The sequence below is a fragment of the Culicoides brevitarsis genome, chromosome 3 (assembly GCF_036172545.1).
Source record: "Culicoides brevitarsis isolate CSIRO-B50_1 chromosome 3, AGI_CSIRO_Cbre_v1, whole genome shotgun sequence".
Classification (NCBI taxonomy): domain Eukaryota; kingdom Metazoa; phylum Arthropoda; class Insecta; order Diptera; family Ceratopogonidae; genus Culicoides; species Culicoides brevitarsis.
The window spans coordinates 14512136-14538513 of record NC_087087.1 but is presented as its reverse complement, the minus strand read 5'-3'; the positions used below and the strand labels follow the sequence as shown (position 1 = coordinate 14538513).

Genomic DNA, 26378 nt, shown 5'->3' with positions numbered 1-26378 from the left:
GAGCATTATAAGCTAAATTTGATTTAAAATTATTAAAAATTACTAAAAAGAGAAACTTCTAGTTATTTTTTTTATTTTCTTCAAAAAAAAAAAAAAAAAAAATAAAAAAAAAAAATAATAATTGAAAATTTTATTTAAATATTTATTTTTTTAAATATTTATGTTTTTATTTTTTTTAATATTATTAGTCTCTTTTTTCAAGTTCACAGAATTTTTTATGTTAAAAATTTTTAAAAATTAATTTAAAATATTTTTAAAGACTTAAGAAACTTTGATGGATCTTTCAATTCAATGTTTTTTAAATCATTTTATTTTTAATTTTTTGAATATTAATTATTTTTAATGATCTTGTCTGAAAATTTATAAAAATAATATTGACAACGTCTTAGTTTAAAATTAAAAAAAATAAAAAAAAAAACTAAGTAATAAAAAATTGATAAAATAAAACAAAAACGTAATAATACAAATAAATAATAATTATTTAAATATCTATAATTATAATAATAAAATTAATTAATTAATTAATTAATTTAAAAAAAAATTATTTTAATTTATTTTTTAAAATTTTATATTTTTATATTGAAATTTTATTAATCATTTAGGTATTTAATAAATTTTCTTTTTTTTTTTGAAGAAAATAATAACTTAAATTTTCTCTTTTTAGTATTTTTTAATAATTTTAATAAATTTTCTATTTTAAATAAATTTATTTTTAATTTTTTTATTTCATTAATTTTTTAAGTTTATTATTTTAAAAAATAAATTTAAAAAAAAATAAATTTTAAATTAATTTTTAAAAGGTTAATTTATGAAATATTTAATAAAATAGAAAATTTTAATTTAAAAAAAAAATTAAAAAAAAAATAATATTAAAAATTTAATTTAAAAATAAAAATAAAATAAATTAACACAAAATAATTAAAAATTACTATTTTGAAGCCTTTTAAATTAAAAAGAACAGTAAAACTTCAATTTTTAATTTGATTTTATCTTTATTTCATCTTTTTGTCACTTTAATTCTTTTATATTTACTTCTAATTTCACTCTTACATTCTACGCGTCTCACTGATATGTACAAATACAAAAATTAAATGATATTTTTCTAGATATGTAAATATTTATAGATGATTGTTTTATTACACATTAAACTGTACAATTCGTTACGCAGCAAAACTAAAACCCAAAATGTCCGTTTTTCTATCACAATGTACTTACAGCATTTACATTTACACCAGAAAACGAAAAAAAAACGAGATAACCTAGTTGTAAAAATAATAATACGACAACGACGAATAGAGCAGAGAGAGAGAACTCAATTAACATCGTTTTATTATTCAGTAACATTGCACCAAAAAAAAAATATCCTCCAAAGTCCAGCAGCATGGCAGCAGTTGGTCGATCTCTCTCTCCGTCTCTCACTTTATAATTAAATTATCCGATGCCATAACAGCATTATAATGGAAAACCACATATGAAAATTAAGTTTGCCCAATTGATGTTGGATGCAGGTAGCGGAGCCACGAACTAATTTTGCATGCAGAGAGAGAGAGAAAAAAAAATGTTTTTGTGTTAAAACCAGCTTTGCCATCGAGAAGAATGAAATTGAAGGCGACTTACCGAGAAACATTGCCTCCCTGTTGTCCAATGGTGGCGGCTTCCGTTGAACAAACTTTTCCTTGTTGCCACGCCACAAAACGGGCGATATCGTTGCAACACATTTCACCCGCATTGCACCTTCCGTGAAATATCGCCCGTTTATTACGAATTGCAAGCTTAGCTCGGTTGTTATCAGGTCATGTGTGTGATGAATTTCACGATAATTTTTGACAATACGGGGATCCGTTACCTAAAAAGAAAATAGAAAAAGATAATGAGAAAGAATTTTCAAAGAAATTTTTTGGTTTAATGAAGAATTTCTTAATTAACGAATTGAATAATGAGCAGAAAATTCGTTCAAATTTTTTGTCCCAGTGCATATTTTGAGTTTCTGAAGCATTTTTCAGAAACAAGAATTTTTCGTCCCAGTTGATATTTTAAAATTTTTGACCCAATACACATTTAGATTTTTTGACCCAATGCACAGTTTCAAATTTTAACCAAATGCATAATTAAGAAATTTTGCCCCAGATTACATTTTAAAATATTCGCTCGAATGGAAATTAAGTCTTTTGACCCAATATACATTTAAAACTAATGACCCAAAGCAAATTCAAAAATGTTGGCCCAGTTAACATTTTAAAATTTCTGTTTCAATACAAATTAAAGTTTTTGATCCAATTCACATATAAAAATTTTGACCCAGTGCAAATTAAAAATTTTTGCCCAACGCCCCAGTTGACATTTTTAAAAAGTTGTTTGAATGCAAATTGCAGCATTTGTCCCAATTGACATTTAAAACTTTAATCCTAATACACATTCGACATGAACCCAGTTGACATTTTAAATTTTTAACATAATGTGCATTCAAAATTTTTACCCCAGAAGACATTTTAAAATTTTTGCTCGAATGCAAATTATTTTTTTGACCCAATACACATTTAAAACTGTTGACCCAATGAAAATTCAAAAATTGTTAGCCCAGTTGACATTTTTAAATATTTACTTGAAAGCACATTTAAGAATTTTGACCCAATGTATAATTAAAGTTTTTGTCCCAGTTGACATTTTCAAATGTTTAAAGAAAAGATGAAATTTTGAATTCAAATAATTTCAACCCAAAGCACATTTTTAGTTCAGATCTTTGAATTTGAGTCTTGATTATAATGAAATTTATTTTTTAAATCATTAATCTTTAAAAAAAAATTAGGAAATCTATGAGAAATGTTTAAATGTTTCACAAAAACTTTTTTCATAAAAATTTTCATTGATTTTTCGGTATTTTATTTCACGACAATGCCTGTCATTGAAAAGAACCATCATGTGAGACACGTTGATTGATTGATTGTGCATGAAACTCGCGCTATACATCAAAAGTGATGTTGTCACCTTTTCAAGACAGCAATTGAATGCTTCCCACACACAAATCCGAGACAATTGCAGGAAACGTTCAATCACTCTCGCTCTCTCACCCACGAGATCCTCCCAATTCGACATTTTTTCCGATTCTCATTGAAAATCGAAACCATTAGAAGAATCTCTTGAAATGCTCACAAAAACCGCTCAATCATCATATTTTTCGTATAAATTTTACAAAAGAAAACGCCCTGTTCGTTTTTTTTTCACAAAAGTTCTGTCTAGACGACTTTTGCCATCAGATACGGCAAGAAATAAATGTCACACACTTGAGTACTCATCACATTCCATTTAACTCAAATGCACGCATTTCTACGTTTTACAGGCGAAGCGCGAGACGAGGATGTTTTAAAATTTTGTGTTTGAGCATAAAATTAAGGGCTTTGTATCAGACCGCGCTTACAAAGGCATCAAAGCATGAAAAATGCAATCAAAAAAAAAAATGGGAATGTCGTCGAGAAATGGAGGAGGAATAAAAAAAAACACACAAAATATATAATCACACATAATCTTAATCTAATACACTTGAAAATTTTGTGTCCCCAGTTTTTTTTTATGATTTTTGATTTTTTATTGAAATTCAAGTGATGTCATTCTGTCATTCAGAGACCCAAAATGTGCACTGGGTCAAAATTTTTGAATGTGAACTGGGTCAAATATTAAAAATGTGCATTGGGTAAAGTTTTCAGAATGTTTATTGGGTCAAAATTTTAGAATTTTCATTGGGGCAACATTTTAAAATGTGCATTGGGTTAAGATTTTAAAATTTGTATTCAGCGAATATTTAGAATGTGCATTAGGACAAAAATTTAAAAATTCTATTAGAAAAAATTTTGAAAATGTGAATTGGGTGAAATATCTAAAATATGCATTGGGTAAAATTTTCAAAATATACATTGGTGCAAAAATTTTAAAAATTGCATTGGGACAAATTCTGAGAATGCGCATTGGGTCAATAATTTGGAAGTTGCATCGGGGCAGATTTTCAGAATGTGCATTGGGTCAAAAATTACATTTGGTAAAATTTTTGAATGTCCATTGGGGCAAAATTTGAAAATGTGCATTGGGTAAAATCTTTAGAAAGTACATTGGGACAAAACCTTATAAATTGCTTTGGGTAAAAAATTAGAATATGAATTGGGTCAAAAATTTAAAATATGCATTTGGTAAAAATTTACAAAATGTGCATTGGGGCAAAGTTGAATGTTTAGAAAAAATTTCAACTTTTAAAGCTTTTTTTTTCATTAAAAGCATATTTTTAAAAAAAATATTTTTTAATATAATTTTTTACTTTTTATGATTTTTTTTAAACAGAAATGAAAAACTCGACAGATATGTAAAAAAAAAACTCGTATAAATATTTGATGTGGAATATATGACTGACATGACACGATAAAATAAATTTTCCTCTGGATTTATGCGCTCACTCCACAGACACAAGCGCAAAAAAAAATGAGAGATTCCGTCGTTCATAAACTTAGACACCCCTCAGGTGATTCCGCATTCGTTTGTGTGTCAAGTCAAAGAATAAATAAGTATCATTAGTCATTTATAAAGAACGTCGAGGTTCGGTATATGAAAAATTTAACGGCAGTAACGAAGCAAGAAAATGCAATTTATGACTCTTGAAATTGTGTGTAATTCACTTTTTAAGTGGCTTTGTATGTTACTTCACTCACTCACTCTCTTTTGCACATTAATCCACGAAGCAAAAAGGGATCAAAAGTGTGTCATCCATGCGAGTAAAAAAAAGAAGAGGAAATTAAAAAATGAGAAGAAGTACGTACCGTTACATTGTTGATCATCCAATGTAGCTTTGAGGCGGGATATGATTTGCCGGATTTGCATGTCAGGTTCAGCAGGTCGCCCATGTCGTAGTTTTTCTCGCCGCCCTCGATAGTTGGACCGCGAGTTGGAAGATCTGGAAAAAAATATAAAAAGGTGAGATCTAAAAGATGTAAGAAAAATTTTCGAAGAACAAAAGATATTGCTAATTGTATATTCTTTTTTTAGCAACCTTTCGTACAAAAATCAATTTCTTGAAAAAATCTTCATGGCTTATCCTAAAGTCGAACGAATAACACATAAAGTCTAGTCAAAAGAAAATTTAAACATAAAAATTAATTAGAGGTATTCCAACTGAACTTTCTGTCAAACTTGGAACTCGTCTCTTAAACTTTGGTTAAACCAATTGACTAAACAAATTTTGGCTTAAACTTTAATTTAATGAGATTTAAGTTTTACTTTAGTAAAAAAAATAAGATTAAATTTAATAATTAATCAAAAATTAGATTTCAATTATTTTTTTCTTTTTGATCGTTTTTCGTAAATTATATTAAGAAAAGTTTTTTTTAATTTTTTTATCTTAATTAATTTTTATAAAATGATTTTATTTTTTTAAAATTCTTATTAAAATTAATTTATTTAATTAAAGTAAAATTTTTTATCTGACGTAATAATTTTAAATTAATTTTAAAAAAAATAAAATATTAATTAATTAAAGTAAAATTTTATCGTAAAATTAAAAATGAGGCCTTAATAAAATTTTTCACATTTTTTTGTAATAATTATAAAATTTTATTTTAAAAATATATTATGAAATTAATTTAATTAATTAAATAAAATTTTATTTTATTTTGAGATTTATATTATAAAAACTTTTAATTAATTAAAAATATTTTTTTGTCTGACGTAATAATTAATTAATTTTTCTATTACCTTTTTATTCATTAAAAATATTTTTAAAAAAATTAAGGAAATCTATTCAAAATATGAAAATATTTTTTATTAAGAATGATATTCAAGATTTTTTGTCAAATTAATTTTTTATTTTCAAGAATCAAAAACTTTAAAGAAATCCCAAAAAATAATAATTAATTAAAATTTGCTTTACATCTGTTGAGTTAATATATTTAATTATAATTTTAATAATTTTAAAGGGTTTGATTCAAAAATTTAAAAAATATTTTTTATAAGAATTTTTACTCTCGTATTCGTCAAAAAATCGTTAAAATATTATCAAGATATGCTTAAATTTTTTGTTAATTTTTTTTAAAATCATTAAAAATAATTTGCCTAACATTAGAAAAATATGCTCAAGTTAATTTTAAAAACAGGAGAATTATTCTAAAATTTAAAATTAAAAAAAAAGTTTTAAGCCCAACTTTCAATAACTCAAAGTTAATTGATTAAAAAACTCAAAAAATGCATTCAAATATTTTTTCTCAAATTTTTGTAAATATTTTAATATAAATTTTAAAAAATTTAACTTTTTGGTACTTACAAACAACTTCGAGCATATTCTCGCCGGAAACTGTTTCAAAATTTGGCGCTTCCGCAAGCACTTCGCATCGATAAAGGCCACGTGACTTGAGTGTTAGTTTCCGCAACACCACTCTGCGATCGTTCGAGTGTTTGTGCTGAAATGAATTAAAAAGTTAATTTTTCTCTCTCGATACCAAATATAAAATCAACTTACATCCACAGAGATACCATCCAGCGGATAACTATTCTGCGGCGGATTGTTATTCGGCACATATCGATAGAACTCCTCATTATCCCGATACCACTTAACCGAGTACAAGGCTTCTTTCGGTTGCGCTGAATACTTATTAGGACTATTATTATTACTATAACTTGCACTATTTAACCAACTATTGCTATTACTGCTGCTACTTGTTTCCTGCTCATCGTCCGTTGCACGATAATCGCCATTCGGAAAATAATTATTACTATATCTTTTGTATTTTGTTCGGCTGCGTTCATGCTGCTGCTGCTGCTGCCGTTGCTGATGATTGAAAAATCTTTTGTTGTCGCTGCTCTGCTGTTGCAGATAATTTCTATTATTGCTATTCCTATCACTCGTATCCTCCTCTTCCACACTGTCTTCGTACTCATTGTTATTATCGTTATTGTTGTTGTTGTAGTTGCTATTGTAGAGCGATGATAAAAATGGACTTCCTGTTGTTTTTCTGTGGAAACCGCTGCTGCTGCCATCGCCATGCCGTTGATTGTTGTATCCATTTAGTTGGTAGTCACATTCGAGAATCGCATTTTCGCCACGCATTTTGTACGATGGGATTCTCACGCTGATCATTCGTAATGTGAGGGTTTCTAAAAGAGAAAAAAAATGAAAATTATTTTTTACATTTTTTTTTTCGTGAAACAAAGAATATGAGCGCATTTTAATTTATTTTATTTTTTAATTTAAAAATTTTTACTAATTAATTTAATTGATTTTTTTTTTATTATTTTTTATTTAAATTAATTTATTTAATTATAAAATTTAATTAATTATGTAAAAAATAAAAATAAATTAAATTAAAGCTATTTTAATTTTTTTAAATATTTTTTTTTAATTCTAAAAATTAATTTTTTATTAAAATTAATTAAATTATAATTATTATTTTCGACATTTTTAAATTAAATATTTATTAATATAAAATAATAAAATTTCTATATTTAATTTTATTTGGTTAATTTAAATAATTTTAAAATTAAATTTATTGAATACCTAATAAAAATTATTTTAACGTTTTATTTTTTTTTTTAATATTTAGGTATTTATTTTTAATTTTTTTTTTAAATATTTTATTTTATTTTTTAAAATTAATTATTTAATTAATATAATAATTATTTTTATTTAAATTAAATAATTTTTTAATTAAAAAATAAAAGTTTATTTAAATTTTATTTTTTTTAAGAATTATTTTATTGATTTTCTAAATTCTTTAAATAATTTTAATAAAATTATTTTTTTATTTATATTTTTTACAATTTTAAATTATTTCAATTCTTGAATTTGAATTTAATTAAATTAAATTAAATTTTTTTTTTTTAATTATTTTTGAAACAAATTAAATTAAAAAAATTCAAATTTTTTCAAATATTTTTCAAAAAGGCATAAAAAATTATTATTACTCAAATCAAGTCAAACGAATTATTTTTCAGAATTAACTAAAATGTTAAAATGCTTCAATATACTCCGGAAGAGGACTTGATAAAAATTGCACGATAACCATAGTTGACCTTTCACTCATTTTTTTTACTATCCCACATTTTCTATCCTATCATATTAATACGAATTCATATTAAATATCACAATTCTGCATACTGAAAAATAACTATTATTTCCATCACAGTTAACTTTTAATAATAATAACGTAACTTTTTTTCAATCCTTTTTTTTCTCGCATTTATATTTTTTTATTCTAAAGCGTGTTCGTTCAAAAAAATGAAATATTGAGATAAAAAATTTCTCTGCACAAATTATTATTTTATTATTATGTTACTGGAAGCACGAAAAATGCACGCAGAAAATAAATGCAAATAACGAACGGAAAAATAAAATGAGCGGAAAAGATGCGAAAAAAATAACCGAAGAAAGCCTCGGGCTGTGGTTATAGAATTTGCATTAAATTAAAATTATGTTATGATTTGTGAATATTTTTTCATTGTTTTTTCTTCTTCATTTTTTTGTTCGTTGAAGAGATGCGCTTGAGAGATAAGATTTTAATAAATTTAATATGAAATGAGAGAAGTGAACCAGAATTCAATTATTTTTATTATTACAATTTTTTATCAGCGATCTTTTTTTTTGTTTAACGAAAGTATGACGATTTTTTTCTGGATTATTAAGTTTATTTGATTTTTCTTTTATTTATGAAGCTTTTAGCTGAAAAAAAGTATCAAAATTTATTAAATGATTTTAAAGATGGCGGAAACTGATCACAATGATCTTCAAATTTTGCCCAGTGCACATTTTTTGACATTTTAAAAACGACAGATTGTTTGTAAACATTACAGAAGCACATCAGAAGTGCTTCAAAAGCGATGAAAAGCTGCTTATTGCAAATTTTAAGCTTATATTTCATAAATTTTTATCAAATCCGATCAAAAATCAGTTTTATTGCATAAAATATCTAGTCGGACAAATCCCACAAGTTGCCAAATCATCCAAATAAACTCCAATCACGCCTTAATCCCATTTAGCAAACAAGATTACTTTCCATCGAAATCTTCCTGCAACATTTTCCCCATTCCCAGCTATGCAACCAATGCAACAGGCCATATCCATAAATCGTCAAAGGAGATATTTTCTACTCTTTTATGCAAATTCTCGTATTTATTTATTGAAAGTGAAGCATATGCCAAAAAATATTTTGTCGTCGTGAGCTCGTTAGTGTTTCGTCCCCAATTGCACACAAAACACTCCTAAATATCAATAATCTTTTTTTTTATTTTATTTTATTCGCCTCAGACATAATTTTCAATATTTGTATATTTTATAACCAAACCAGACATTATTATAATGATAGGAAACGTTGTTAGAACTATATTCCGTGCACTGCAACCCTTTCATCATATTTTAGTCGTCGATATAAAATTATATAACATTATTATTATTATTTATTAAATGCTGGATCCCAAAAATTTTCCTGGCATGTTGCTTTTTTAGGAATTTTTCCAACGTGCGTTTTCGTCACGGGATCCATAAAATTATTGTTATTATTAGTGTACAATTGGAGAAATGCCAAAAAATTGTTCAATCAATTGCCAGTGTGTCAGAATATTTTAATACAATTTTCGAAACGATCTACGACAACGGTAAATTCCTCGTTATTTGTTTAGGAATTTCTTGCCGTCCCGATTCGATGATGACAAAAAATATTTCTTTATGATTTTAAGGCTTTTGCAATTATGGAAAGTGTTTCATGGTTCATCATTATTTTTTTTAAATTTAAAAAAATTTAAAAAAAATAATATTAAAGAAATTATTAAAAAATAAAATAATTTCTTTAAATTTTAATTTTTTTCATTTAAAAAATTTAGAAGAAAATACAAAACGTCAATTCAAAATTCAACCGTTAAAATTTATAAAAAAAATTTTTCTTAAAAATAAATTAAAAATTTGTCAAAATAATTTAAATAAATTAAATTAAATAATTTTTTTTAATTATTAAAAATTTTCATAATTTGTAAATAATAAAAAAAATTAATAAAAAAATTATAAATTAATTCAAAATAAATTAATTCAAAATTTGACCGTTAAAAATTTGAAAATTTAATCTCGATCTAACAAAAAAATAAAATTTTGAGCTTAGGTTAAATTTTTTAATTTTTTTTTTAATTATTTAAAAAAACCTTCATATTTTGTAAATTTTTATAAGAGACTTTAATAAAAAAATTCTTCATGTCAAATGTCAATTCAAATTTAACCGTTGAAATTGTAAAAAATAATACTTCAATAAATCTATTAAAAAAAAATTAAAATTTTGAGGTTAATTTCAAATTTTTAAAACAAATTTTCTTAAATTATTGATAAATTCTTAAGAATCTGTAGATTTTTCAAAAAAATTAATAAACGTCAATTCAAATTTGTGACCGTTGAAAATTAGAAAAATTATTTTTAGCTTAAATTTTAAGTTTTTGATCAATTTTTCTAATACAAAGTTAGAAAAATCTTCAAAATTTAAAAATTAATGAAAAAAATTTATAAAAAAATTTGAAACGTGAATTTGAAATTTGGCCTTTAAAATTTTTAAATCAATTTTCCGTTAATTTTTTTTTTAAATTTAATGAAAAAAAAATTAAAAATCGCTTTAGCCTTACAAATTTTTACATTTTTTACTAATAATTCCCATTTTTCTTTCATTTTTTTTTTCAAATCAGATGTGTTCGAAATACAAATTGATCACGAAAGCAATGACGCCGACTTCGAGGACATGACAAGCAAAACGCTCGCGAATCGTGCGTCAAGGAAAATTATTTTTCGGGTTTCCTTTAGCTGTCGCTCGAACGAAAAAATTGAATTGTGTTGAATATTCCATTCTCGCAAAACGGCAAAAAACGAAATGGAATTTCTTCTAATATTTATTTTTATTATTAAATTTATAAATGCTTTCTTTCTTTTTCCTACAACTGTATTTTTTTTTGATAGATTCGACAATTTTGACGTTCGAACAGACGTTAAAAATGATTTAACATGCGATGCTTAATCCTGTCGATTTCATTATTATTCCTGCGCTTCTTTATTGTTTTAACGTTTATTTTATTGGATGGAACGTCATTCACGAAAAAAATCGCAAGAAAACTTGATAAAGAAGATATTAAATTTTATTTATCGTTTTGTGTGAATTTCGAGTACAACAACAACAACAACAACGACGACGACGACGTTAGGTGTCAGGTTTTATCATTTTTGGCAGGTATCTTTTTTTTCGTTTTTGGCGCATTGCGTGCAATAATCTTCAATAAAATATATGGAAAAACGGAGAGTGGGACACACTTCAGAAAAGCAACAGGGAACATGCTGCGAATAAAAGCGAATGATTTATTAGAAATTTTTGCCCCCTCCGAAAATAAAAAAAAATAAAAGAAGACACAAAAAATCAAAAAGACGAGGCAATTAAAAATTTTTCGAATTATTTTCCTTTTTTTTCTATTTTATTAATTTTTACTTTTGGGGTTGGGTTTTTGCCTCCTGAGGAATATTTTTTTTCGGCATGACACTAATTAGCAACACATTAATTATCCTTTTCATGCCGCGACGACTCTTTGTTTCCATTTTTGCGTAAAAGAAAATTTTTCTATTTTATTTTATTTTTTTTTTTGTGAACGAAAAATTAAAACAAACAAAAAATAAGTGCGGAAGTATTGGCAGAGTTGTAATGTTACACTAATGATGATAGCAGGCGTTTCAAAAGGAAATGATGTTGTTGTGTTCTGTACAGAAAAAATACAAAAAAAAAACATTTTCCTTGTGACTTGTTTCGGACTCATTAAAACGGTGTAATTAAAAGCTAATTTCAAGAGGAAAGAGAGATTTTTTTGGGTTTTTTGATTGAAAAGGAGTGGCTGATTTTTTATTTTTATTTGGGGAAAGGATCTGTCTGGCAATTGATTTGAATGGTCTGGTTAAAAATAGAAAAGTGCTTGATTGTTATTTTTTAAAGGGAAAAGTCTTTGGTTTTTGGTTAAAATTTAATTTTAGGAAATTTTGGATGAATATTTAAAGAAAAAAGTGAAATATATGTTTCAAAGTACAAATTTAGTTTTTTTTTTGCAAGAAAAATCTCAATTTTTTAAAAGATTTTTTTTTTTCGAATTTTTCTTTTAACTTTTTTTTTATTTTTTAATATTTAAACAATATGTATTCTATTTTTATTAAAATTAATAATTTATTTTTTGGCATTTCAATGGTTTAATTTTTTAAACACTTTTTGTCAACTTACTACCTTAATTTCTGTCCGTCGCATCAACAACTCCATTATTTTAAAGAGTAAAGAGCTCAAAGTTGGGTCAAAACTTAATGAAATTTTTCGCTCATGGTCCTCTACTAATCAGATTTGTAAAGGAGGAAAAATAAAATGTATGAAAAAATATTAAAATTAAATATTGAAATAAAGTATTAATAAAAAAATATTAATGAAAAATTTTTTTTTTTTTTTTTTTATTTTTTTTTTGATTTAAATATTTTTTTATTTATATAATTTATTTTTTTTATTTTTATTAAAAATTAGAAATTAGGAAATAATTTTTAATAATTCTATTTTTAATTGCAATTTAGTTTCTAAATTTTTTTTTAGTTTTTAATAATTTTTTTTTAAATATTTCTTACAATTTTAATATTTTTTGGTAATTGGTATTATTTTTTTTATTCTTTTAATTTATTTTTATCTATAAGAAAAAAAAAATAAATTTAAATTAAAAGCTAAAAGTCGACAGAAATCTTTTTTGGTTTAAAAAATCACAAAAAATTCAATAGTAATTTTTTTTTTATTTTGAAATTTTTATACAAATTAATTTAATTTATATTTAATTTTAAATTGACTAGGTCTTTAAATAAAAAATCAGAAAATTTAAAAAAATCAATTGAAAAATTTGCCCTTACTTGGTTTTGAAATTCGTTTTTTTTATATCAGATCAAAAAAATTAAAGTTTGAGGTTAGAATTTCTGATCAGATCATATTTTGAGGTTATGTTTTCATTTTTAATTAATTATTTTTTTTAAATATTTTAAAAATATTTTTAACCTTAATGAAGCTTAAAATAATAGAATTTCCTGAATTTTCTTTAAATTTCAAAAAAATCTTAAATCCTGTTAAAAATTTAATTCATTATTTCACCGTTCATTAAACCATTCCTTGTTCCACTTTTTTTTCCCGCTAATTTGCCATTTTTGTGCTCACTTCTCAATTACACAAAAGAACATGATCGTCATTATAATTGTAACTCGTACATTGGCACAAAAAAAAAGCATAAACATTGCCATTTTATATTTTCATCATCATTGTCTCAGTTTTCAAGTTCCCTTCGAATGGAATGAGCAAACGGAACATTCTTCCAGCAGTTTCATTGTTGATTTTTTTGTCGCTTTAAAAACGAAAATAAACAAAAATATAGAAGGCTTTTCAACATCATCGTCGTCGTTGTTGTTGTTGTTGTTGTTAATGTTGATGATAATTCGCTCCTCGCTTAAACATTACTTACAGAACAAAATGTATCTAATTGTTTAAAGCTCGAGCTTTGTCTTGTCACTTGTTTTGTTTTTATTCGTTGTTCACAGAGCAAAATGAGCAAAAAAAAACATTTTATTGTGAAAAGCAACGAGATACGAGATGAGACTGCTGCTGTTCGTGATGACAATGATGACGGAATAAAATTAATACAAGAGGAAAATGACACACAAAATGTTGAATAAATAATTATTTTTGTTGTTAAAATTACAAGAAAATTCTTAATTGAATGAAAATTGAAAGAAACAAAGGATTTTCGCTTGAATTATTTTTAGTTCTGAATTCATTTATTTTTTAGTTTCAATGCGCCCACGTTCCAGTTTCGAACGAAAAAAAAATCGTGTAAAATGCCATTTTTTATAGGTCACGCATTTTGCTTGACTTGGAGCTACATCAACAATAAAAATGTTGAAAAAAAAACTACTGGTCATGCACTTGCTATTTATATTTTTTTTTATCGCATTTAAAAAAAAATGCCAAAAAATAGATTTAGCTCGTTTTATTGTCTATCTGTTACTTTTAATTTAAAAAATAATATTTTTAAGATACAAAATTTAAATAAAATAATTTTAGAAAAATAAAAAAAATATTTCAGAAAATTTGAAAAATTCTAAAAAATTATTTAAATTAAAATTTAAAAAAAAACCACGTGACCTGGTCAAGAAAAATTTTGAGTTTTATGCTTTTAATTCATTCCAAATCTTTATTTTAGCAGTTGTGAGCTTTGAATTTCACTCCAGAAACACATTTTTAATATTAAATTCCTTTATGTCTTTATTTAAATTTACATTTGATGATTTTGAACCACGTGACTTTGAAATAGAAATATAATTAATAATTATATTAATTAAAAAATACATAAATAAAGCTAAATTAATCTTAAAAAATATTTTTAAAAAATTGAAAAATATTTTTTAAAAAAATTATAAAGGTAGATATTTTAAAAAATTAAAATTTTATTTATGATTTTAATTTTAATCTTAAATTTAAATTAATTAATTAAATTTAAATGAATAAAATCAACCAAAAACAAAAAAATAATACAAATTAAAAAATAAAATAATTTTATTTAGTTAAAAAATTAAAAAAGAATAAAAAATAATTAAAATTATTTATTAAAAAAGTTTTCCGGCTATATTTGGGAAAATTAATTAATTGATTCATTTTTCTAATTTTATTTTTAAAATAATTTTTATTTTTTAAAAAAGTCATTATTAGTTGCTAAAAAAAATTAAATAATTTATTTAATAATAATAATTTATTTAATTTTAAATAATTTTAATAATATTTTTAGAAATTAATAATAATTTTTAGTTAAATTTATTATTTATTTAAAATAAATTAAGTAATATTTATTTTTTTTAAATAATTAATTAATTAAAACTTAAAATTTAATTTAATTAAATTAAGTAAATTTTTAAAAAAAAAATAATTAATTTAATTTAATTTTTAAAATGTACTTAAGTCTTTTATTTCACAATAACCTTTTATTTCAATGAAACTCCTACAAAATTAATTCCCTACAATTTTTTTATATGTTCACAAAAATATTTACTTGAAGGACCCAAACAAAAAAAAATCTCGGAAATTTGGAAAGCATGAATTGCAAAATTTTTAATTCTAGACTGATTTTTTTTTATTTTTTTCGAAAATCACGCAGTAACTATTAAGACGTGTTATTTTTCGCCCATCAACAAAGAAGCAAAAAAAAAAATGAAAATAAATTGATTTCATGATGGAAAATATTATTCGTTCGAACAATGAAGTCGTCCACATAAACATAAGCACAAAAAAAACAAGAATGAATGAAAAAAAAGTGAAATAATAATAACAATAATAATAGAATAATAATACGGGGGAATTATTTGCGTGTGCCAGTTTGAATGCGAAGCAGTTTTTGTTTACAACTCACTCACTCACGGTCTCGATTCACGGAAATAAATTGTTCCGGCCAAAATTGAATATTATTAACATCGAGAGAAGATAACATTTTTTTTTTATTTTGGCGAAAAGGTAAAATTTTGTTTCGGAATTTTTTTTTTGCATGAAAGGACTTTAAAACGACAATAAAGATAAAATTTTCCCACATTTCCGTACAAATTGATACATTTCACGACCGCAATTGAGATAAAATGCCAGAAAATCGAGAAACATTTCATTTTATTTGGCATTCCGACTCCGAGATGCCGACGATGGTTGTTCATGAATAATCCGGTAGTGCTTTAACTCTAATGTAACTCATAAAATAAAAGTACCGTAAAAGTGAATTAAATTCGCTCAGAGTTTTTGATTCGATGTTTTTATCATTTCTTCATTTGAATTCGAACCTTTTTTGCTCAAATGACGGAGGATTGAACCCCAGCTTTTTACCGAAGGATCAAAAAAGTTACAAAATATAATAAAATTGGCAATAATATGGCACATCATCATCGCATCGACTCGAAAAATTTATCTAGAGGAAGACGAAAAAAAGTTCAAATTTGAGCGAAAAACAATCATGCGATAGATAGACAAATAGTTCACTATTTGATCCAAATAAAATTTGATATTAGTACAAATAAGTTGCTGCTTGCCTCGAGGCCTCAGACATACATGAACGTGAGATGAGGAAAGTATTCGTTGCGAAATGTGCAAATAAACATCGAAGCGAATTTTTAGTCCGTTTTTTGATGTTTGAAGTGAGGGTTGGTTGGATGGGCAAATTCATTTCGTTAAACGAAAAGGATTTTTTTTGTGAATAATGAGGAGTTTTGATCATTTGCATCTATTTGATTTGCTGGTTATTAATTTTTTTTTGAGATTTGGAGAAAATTGCTTTATCTAAAAGGCCCTAAAAAATATTTTTGACTAATTTTAAATCCAGAAACAAATTAAAAAATTTTATATCATATAAGAATTTTATATTTTTTTTTTCAATTTAATTTTTGACCAATTTTTTGGTCTTATTTATTAATTTAATTTATTTTAATTTAATTAAGGCCGCTCCAAATGAAACTTAGTTTTTTTTTGCAAATTTTATCCAATGGGGCAAAATAAAAAAAAAGTTAAAAATTTCATCAAAAATTACCGATTTTTGGTGTATTTTCATAATTTTTTAAAAAATTTTCAAGAAAATTTTTCAATTTTTAGTAACTTTTGTATTAAAAATCGTATTTTGACATAAAATTTTCTTTAAAAATTAATTTTCATGAAAATTATTGAATTTTTTTTTTCAAAAAAATTTTTTCAATTTTAATTAATTTTTTTTAAATCAATTTTTAATACACAAATATCAATGTAAAAAACTCAAAACAACAATAATATTGATTAACGATCGAAAATTTTTAAAAAATTTGACATTTTTATGAAAAAAAGTATTTCAAAAAATTTTTTTTTTATTTTGCCCCTTCCCATTTTTATTTCAAAAATTTTGGACAAAACTATTGAGTTTCATTTGGAGCGGCCTAAGTTATTTTTTAAGATTTTTTTTTCCAAATTAAAAAAAATACTTTCTCAAAATAATTTTAATTTTATTAAAGAAACTTTTTTCAAACCGTATTACTAAAGAATTAAAAATTTGCATTGGGGTTAAATTTTGCAATGTGCATTGGGACAACATTTTAGAATATGAATTAGAACAAATTTTTAGATTGTGCACTGGGTTTAAGTTTAAGATTGTGTATTAGGGTAAAATGTAAAAATTTGCTTTAGGGGATAATTTAAAATTTTACAATAAAAGAAAAGTTAACATTTGAAAATGTACATTAGGATAAAATTTCATATTGTGCATTGGGTAAAATTTTTTAAATGTTCATTGGGTCAAAATTTCATTTTCCACTCGTTTCACATAGCACAGATTCATATTAAAACGGTTTTAAGGCATAAATATGAGTGTTAATCATAAAAATTTAGTAAAAAGAGGCATAATTGAGAAAAAAATATCCACATCTGAAAATTTGATATTGCACGTTTTGTATGGGGAAAATTTTCAAAGTCAAAAAATCAGATGGGGCAATGACATTCCAGCTGGTAAAATATGAAAAGTTCGAAAGTAGGTACGATAACAAAAAAAATTTTTTTTTTCTAATTCATAATTTTATGAAAAAATTCCATACAAAAAATTTCTAAAAATGTAAAAAAAAAATCGAAAAAAAAAATCGAAGAGGCGCCAAACAAAACAAAAACAACATCAAAGGCATTTGTGTCACTGCGAAACCTCACAAGTACCGAAAATTCCCTCTTTAAATCGATTTTTAAATAATTCTGGTTTGTTTTGTGAAAAGGTCATCGCAAAATGACACCCAGCTTAAACACTTGAAGCTTACAACAATTGCTAATTGTTTGGTTTTATCTTACAGACTCACAGCATGAAATTCGGTCATAACATAAATTTCATCGTCTCGTTTTTCTCTCTTCAAAAGGAAACACTTCTATGTCAGAAAAAGTAATATTTCGAAATTGAGGTATTTTGTTCCCCTGACAAAACCCCTAAAATTTTCATTCAAAATAAGTGAATCCTCACCCGAAAAAGTTATAACAACAAACACAGTCAGGTTTCCACTCAATTTTACATTTTTGCCACGATGTACGAAAATAGACGAGATATTGCGGTGCGGGACCAGAAGCGGATTTTGTGAAATTTACACAAATATTTTTGCGGGATCGCATGTGCACACGAGACCGATCATCTTCAAATATTTGCAAGTTTCAATAAACAGGAAAAAAGCCACAAATATGCTACGGAGAAGTGGTGAGTCTAATCAGAATGCCGTTGCGACGACGTACATGCAGCGAAATAATCACTTTTCGGGGTGAAATACAATCGCGGTCGCTTTTTCGGTGTATTTTGTTACGGGACGTCTAATTTATGGAGAGACAGGTAAAATGTGGTGCGGCGGCAGCGATGGGATGGCTTTGATAACAAGCGAGTGAGAGTTGTTTGTTTGTGTTTTATTTTTTGATTCGGAGAAAAGTACTTCAAAGCGGGGGATTAAAATAGCTAAAAATGGAATGACGAAAGTGCACTTCATGAGAAAATGAAATTTTGATTAAAGTTGATTTTTTTGTTGTTTTTGGTTTTGACCCATTTTACGTTTGTGGATGCCAATTTAGTTTATTTTTAGTAATTTAAAATTAAATTAAATTTTATTTTTTTAAAACATGATGATTTTGAATGAAAAATTAGTATTTTACTAAAATTTATTAAAATTTTAGCTTCTCAATTAAAAAGAAAAAAATTCATCAAAATTATTTTTAAAAAATCAAGTAATTTTAAAAAATCTGTTTTTTTTTAAATATTTTTTTTTAAATAAAAATAAAATATTAAAATTTAAATAAAATAAAATCAATTAAAAAAATTGATTCAAAACTAATTAAATTTAAATTAATTTTAATTAATTTAAAATTAATTAAAAAATAAATTTTTAATTTTAAAAAAAAAAATTAAATTTAATAAAATTAAAATAAAATTTTAGAATATTTTTTATCGAATTCTTATAAAAATTTGAAAAAATATTGTAACTAAAATTAATTATAAAATACAGGAAGCCAATTAAAAAATTAATAAATAATTGTAAAAAAAAATGGAAATTAAAATAAAATAAAATTGTTAAAAAAAAAATTCGAAAAAAATAATTAATAATGAAAATACTGACAATTTTGTACTTTATATTTTATATTTTTTTTTACTTTTTTTCAAATTTTCATTTTTTTTAATGGAAAATTTATGAAATATTAAAAAAAAAATTAGAGAAATACGAAAAATCCTTGAAAACTTATTATTTGTCAGAAATATTTAAATCTCGTTAAAAATAAGAAAAATGCGATGAGCTAATATTTTTATGTCATTTTTTTATCTTTAATTTTTTTTAACCTAATTATTCTCAAGTATGCGATGAACTTGAATTTTCCCTCGAAAACCATCAATTTTTCCTCTAAAACTCTAATTAATACTTGATTAGTGTCTTTTTCTTCGTTCCTCTATCGAATACAAATTATCGCAAGTACGTGTCATAATAATCAACTCAACAGGCCGTTTTGTACCGCAGCAAATCATCATCATTATATCTGTGTCGCTCATTACGCCAGTTTCAAACTCGCAAAATTTTTGGCTTTTTTTGTGCGCGGAACAAGACAACAAAAGAATTTAAATGAATGATGATGATAAAGCTCTTTGCGCTCTTTACCGTCATAGCGTTGGAGCGATAAAGCTATTATTTGCTCCCCTTTTGTGTCTTTTTCATGTGAACGTGTTTTTTTCCCTTCACATCACATTCATTTTAATTTATCTACTCGACTCAAACATTTTTGCGGGGCAATATTTCAAAATATTACGAGCATTTTGGGAACAACGCGAGAGGCGCAACAAGTAATAAGGCAACTTTTTCTTCCTGTCGCTCCCAATTTTTCTTTCAAAGACGTCAGGTAAAAGTTTACAAAGAATTCCCGTTTCTCACAAATAATTTCACACACAAATAAGCACATTGTTGAACATTCGATTGTTCGATAACGGAGAGAGAAAGACGGAGGGAGATAAATAACACACACACATTTTTCATGGTTTTTGTGGAGGAAAAGTTTTTTTTTGTATTTAAATGACTGAACAAATTCATTTATCAATTGGCTCCTGATTCTACAATTTTTTTTTTGCTCTTCTTTAATTTCTTTGTTGAGTCGAACAAAAATTGAATGATTTATGAAATTTTGTAACTAGCTTTAAACTTTTTTTTGTCGCATGTACAGAAATTAGTTTCAGGGATGTTGATTTTTCAAAAATTTACAAAAAAAAAATATATTTTAAATTTAATTTTTTTTAAAATTAATTTTTAATAATAAAATTAAATTTAAAAAATTAATTTTTAAAAATAAAAAAAAAAATTTTTAAATTTAAAAACAAAATTTATATATTAAAAAAATAATTTAAAAAAAATAAAAAAAATAATTCAACAAAATAATTAAATAAAAATAATTCTAATAATAAAAATAATTTTAATAATAATTAAAAACTAAAATTAAATTTTAAAAAAAATACAAAAAAATAAATTAAATTTAAAAGAAAATATAAAAAAAAAATAATATTAAAAAAAAATAAAAATCTTTAAAAAAAAATTAAAATCTTTGAAAAAATAAAAAAAAATAAAAAAAAATATTAAAAAATTATTAAATTAAAAAAAAATATTTTTTGATCTTAAAAATAATTTGGAGCACTTTTCTATAGTATTTAGACTATAACTAATTTTGCCTTCAGCAAATTATTTCTACGCCTCTGGCAGAAAGATAGAATGAATGCAAAGTCACCTGCCATGTTATACCTATCGAAAGCCGTTTCCTGTATTTAACGATCATTTTCATACGATTTTATTATTATTATTTTTTCTTTTTTCATAGAAAATATTTCTGATATCATTCAACACAAAGGCGGTTGAGAGAATGAAAGAAAAAAATTGCAATCGACAAAAAAATATGAATTTTTATCTAAAAGTCGTTCATATAAAATAAGCCGTTATGGTGCATTTTGATTTTTTTTTTCAATTTTTATAAATATTTATTAGAGATATTTAATTTTAATTAAATTAATTTTAATTAATTTAATTTTAATTTTATTTTTTTAAATATATTTTTTATTAATATTTTTATTTTTTTTTTAATATTTTTTTATTAATTTTCAACATAAAATTTTATTTGTAAATTTTTCAAAAATTTTATTTGAAATTTTTTTAAAATTTTTATTTATTTTTTTTTTTTAGATTTTTGTTAAAAAAATTAATTTAATTTGATATTTTTTTTTTTGTAAAAAATAAAAAAAATAATTTTATAATTTTCTAAATATATTTTTTATTAATTTTTTTTTAAATTTAAAATATTTTAATTTTAAAAATTTTTATTTAATTTTTTTTTTATTTTTTAATAATTATAATTTTTTTTTAATTTTACAAATATTTTAATTTTATTTTTACTTCAAATAAAATTTAAGTTTTTTTTTGCTTTTCAATAAATAATTTTTAGTTATTTATTTTATTAAATTTAATTATATTAAATAACATTAAATATTCTATTAATTAAATAATTTTTCTCATTTTCTTACTCCTCACCTTCATTACGGACACATCATTACAGACAGACAGACAAATCATTCAAAATTCATTTTTTTACACAAAATACTTTAAAATTCGAAACTTAAAGAAAACGGAATTGCATTCAATAGTATTCTCTCCTTCTTCTCCGTCATCATCATCATCACCGCCATTCTCAGAAGGTAGACCGTTAATGTCAGACAAAAAATACGTCACTTCTTGGAAAAAAAATATAAGACGCGTCGCCTTTCACATTTTCGAGAGGAAACGATGAGAAGTGTGGTTGGTCTTTGATTGTACTTAAGAAATTATTATGATGGCAGAATTTTTTTTCATTCAATTTTTCTATTTTTTCTCTTTATCTCGCGCAATGAGAAACGTCTTTCAACTCCAGATTCAGACAAAAGATTTTTTTTTCTTCATTTTCTGTTATTGAAAAGGTGATTTATTATTCTTTCGTTTTGTTCTGATTTTTTTTTTCTTTCGAATAATTGAGACGATTGATGCACAAAAAAAAATCTAGAAAATTTGAAATTCTTGTAACTTACCTTGGCTAAAAAATCCAACGACAGCAATTAAGACATACGACATCCACGTCATCATCTCTTGTTCAAACAGAAAAAAAGCAACCTTTTATGTTTTTTTTTGTTGTTTATTTTTTGTATAAAGAAAGGCCGGCTATTTATTATTTTTCTTTTTTGCGCTTGAGTTTTGTTGTATTAATTTGTTAGGATTATGCAAAGCGCGTTTTCTTCATTTTTTTTTTCGTTCTACTTTTTATTTTTATTTTTTTCGCGTTATCATGCCTTTTCAATCTCGTTTGTCATTAACAACGTCAACGACGACGACGTCTGTCGTGATTGTTGTGTACATCACTAATTCCCGGCATTTCTGTCACAATTATTATTTAATAATATTTAACTAACACTCGGCATTATTTTCGGATTTTTTATTTTATTTTTTTCCATTTTTTATTTTTTTTTTTCTTCTACGAATGTCACCAAAAAACGATTTTTTTTCGTTGTTTTTGTCGTCGTCGTACTCGTCACCCTCGCACCAAAACAGAATATTTAACAATCTTGCACGAAATGCGATAAATAATATATTACACGGATAAACAATGTCTGCTGCCAAAACTAACGTCGAGTCGTGCCGCTTCTTTTATTTTTGTTGGTTTTACGATAAAAATCTCCGGCGTTCCATTTGACATCCGCGCCCTTCCATCGCCAGGGTTTGACTGAAGTTGAGTGAAATATTTATTCACCATTTATACGGCAAAAGAGGGAAAGTCACTCGGGGGTGAGAGAATTTTCCGAGAGAAACTGGAAAATGAGTGGAAATGGGGTTGAGGTGAATTTTTTTGAGTAAATGAGTGACGTACAAAATTTTTCTGTAGAGAAATACAGAAAAAGAAGGTTAATGCAACGTTTATACCTTTTAAGGTTTTAAATGAATGTGTAACGAAATGGGAGGGAATTTTGATGCAGGAAAAAAAACTTTTATTTCAGAGAAACATTATTTTGTTGTTTCTTGTTTGAATTGAGAACAAGAGTACTTCTTTTGCAACAACTCTGATAATAATGATAGATTAGTTCTGTTTCTCAGGAAAAATGGAATAAAAGTTTTTAGCATAGTTTTCTTTTTTTAGTGAACTTGGGATGTGTTCAAGATTTTTTTTTATTTAAAAAAAAAGAAAATTATTTTATTTTATTCATGAAAGTTTTTTGTATTTTTTTAAAATTAATTTAAAGTAAATCATAAGGTTTTTATCAAATTTAAAAGAATATTTTTTTCTTAAAGTTCAAAATATTTTTTTAAATTTTCATAGAAAATTTTAATTTTTTTTTTCTTCAATGCATGTCTTATTTTTTTTAAATATAAAAATTATTGTGAAAATTTTTTTTAAAATATAAAAATAATTACTTTAATAATTACATATTTGAAACAATACTTTTTTTTTTAATTTTTTGAACATTTTAAAAAAATTCATTTTTTTTTAAAATAAATTAAAATAATTGTAAATTACAATAAATTAATTTAATTTGTATTTAATATTTTTTAAATTTAATTTGAATTTTTTTTTAATTTTAAATGAATTTGAAGGTTTTAACCGATTTAAAAAAAAATATTTTTTCCAAGCCTTGGAACAATAATATTGTTCAATACTATTTATTGCCATATATTGCCATAAATAAATTATTGTTCGAAAAAAATATGGAAAATAAATAATTGTTGAGAAAAATTATGGGGCAATTATGGAAAAATTATTTTGTGTAGTCAATCTGCAAATTTGACTGAATTTTTAATAAATTTTATATATATTTTTCAAATATTTTCTTAAAAACTTTTTGAGATTTTTTGAAATCGACATTTTTATTTTAATATATGCGAAAGTAAAAACTAAAAATTCAAATTTTCATTATTTTGTAATTAAGTTTTAACAATATATTGCAATAAATAATTTTTATTTGAAAATATTATGGAAAATAAAGTATGGACGAAGAAAATTATGGAAAATAAATTATTGTTAAATATATTTTTACCATTTTCTGTGGGAAATGTTTTTAGTTTTGAAGTTTTAATATTGAAAAATGGTTTATTCTTCAATAAATTAAATTAATTTTATTTAATTTTTTTAAATTTTAATTTGATTTTTTTTTTTAATTTTAAATGAAGGTTTTTTAATTATTTTTTGAATTATTGTCAATAATAAAATATTTTTTCCAATAAATAAGAATATTGTTCCAAAGCTTGATTTTTTCAAAATGTTTAAAATATTTTTTTAAATTTTCATAGAATATTTTTTATTCTTTTTTTCTTTAATGCATATCTTAAATTTAAAAAAAAAATAATAAATTAATTGGGCAACAAATAAATGCGACGAACAAATAATTAAGAGTTTCTATAAACATGACAAAAAATTAAAAAAAAAATTAATATAAAAATAATTACCTTAATAATTTTTATATTTAAAATACTACTTCTTTTCACATTTTTGTAATTTTTATAGAAAATTATACTAATTTTTTAAAATAATTTTTAATTTAATAAATTATTTGATAGAAAAATTAATTAAAATACAATTAATTAAAATATTCTATAAAAATGGCAAAAAATGTAGAAAAAATATTATTTCTAAAATAAAATTATTTATTAGTATTAATATTTCAATAAAATAAATAAAAAAAATAAAATAAAATAAATTGTAAGTGAACTTCAATTAAAACCCAAATATTTTTTACTTTACACTGAATTAAAAATTGGTTCGCAAGAAAAAATTAAACTTTTTCAATAATTGGAAAAATAAATTAATTAAAAAAAATAAATTAACTCAATTTTTTCACCCAGACAAAGGTTTTTACACGAATAAAAAGGGAGTTTCTAAGAAAAATGTCTGGACTTCTTACGATCGTAATTAAAAGTAATTGGGATTATAATTAAAATAAAATCCAAGAGCCCTTTAGTGTTGATTTTTTACTTTGAAAATGTTACTTTTTTTTAATTATTTTAATCTAAAAAGCGAAAAGGAAAATTTCCATTTATGAAATCCATCTAAACATTTGATCCAGAATGCATTTTTCATTATTTGTAATTTTTTCTAGATGTATTTTTAATATTTAAAAAAAAATTTTTTGCTCTTTCATTTTTTCATAAATTTTTTAACATTTATTTTTAATTTTTTTACACCTTTCGTCAGAATCAATTATTTTTTTTAATTTTTTCGATTTTCAAATGAATAAAAAATAAAAAAAGAAGAGTAAAAAAAATTAAATTAATATTAAGCAAATTTATTAAAATTTACTCGTAATTTCGTAACTAATTTGTTCAATTGAATCGTCTTTCAATTTTTATTTTGTATTAAAGAATTTAAAAATTTAAAATAATTTTAGAAAAAAAAATAAAAATTACTGAAACTTTGTTTTAAAATGGAAAAGCTTTCAAATATAATTTTTTTTTTCAATCTTATGACCAAGTAAAAAATTCAGGTATAAATCTATTGATAAAAATAATAAATTAGTGCAATTTCAATAAATTTCAATAAGATTCAGTAAATTAATTTAATTTATTTTTAAATTAATTTTTAATTAATTTTTTTATTTAAATAAAATTAAATTGAATTAATTTAATTAAAAATTAAAATAAATTATTAAATTTTATTAAAATTTATTATTTAAAATTTTTCAATAAATAAAATAGAAAAATGTGTTAGATAATTTTACCTCAATTAAATTTTCACAAACTTTTTAATCAATTGTGGATTTTCTGGCTTATTTAATTCTTCTTCTCTGAAAGTTAAAAATAATAAACTACACATTAAATTCATTTCAATTTAAATTCCTAACAAAATTCTACTTTATTTCTCTCTCCCGCTTTCATCAAAAAAAGAGAAACGACCCAAATTGTGTGGTCTTTCAATAGAAATACTCAAAGACTGAGAAAAAAAAGTCCTTCTACCACAAAATAGTGGTGAAAAGCTTTCAAAATTTTATTTTCTAAACAAGTTTATTTTATTTTTCTTCGTCGTCCTGTTTTTTTTCGTGTGCAATGTTTTTTGCACAACTATACGAAACGAGATGACACAAATTGAACATTATTTCAAGTACCTTGTAGCTCGGGTATTCAAAACGAGACAGAGAGAAGTATTTTGTATAAAAATATATTTTATTTATTTACGATAAGACCGTGTGCCTTTTCTCTCTCTCTGTGTCTCTGCGTTTCGGTGTCTGGGTAAAAAGCTATTTATGTTGCATTTCGCATTAAAGTGTGCTTATAACGACGAAGTGTGATTGTGTTGACA

General features: G+C 23.5%; 1 protein-coding gene across 1 annotated transcript; it reads right to left on the bottom strand.

Annotated features, from left to right (window-relative positions):
- Positions 1 to 1054: 1054 nt before the first annotated feature.
- On the bottom strand, positions 1055 to 22183 carry LOC134835230 (putative uncharacterized protein DDB_G0286901). The gene is made up of 6 exons (XM_063850100.1): positions 22129 to 22183; positions 6491 to 7125; positions 6296 to 6431; positions 4800 to 4933; positions 1618 to 1846; positions 1055 to 1524 (listed from the first exon to the last, which is right to left on the bottom strand). Exons 1-6 carry the CDS (start codon positions 22181 to 22183, stop codon positions 1427 to 1429), a joined length of 1287 nt encoding a protein of 428 aa, XP_063706170.1. The 3' UTR covers positions 1055 to 1426.
- Positions 22184 to 26378: the final 4195 nt, after the last annotated feature.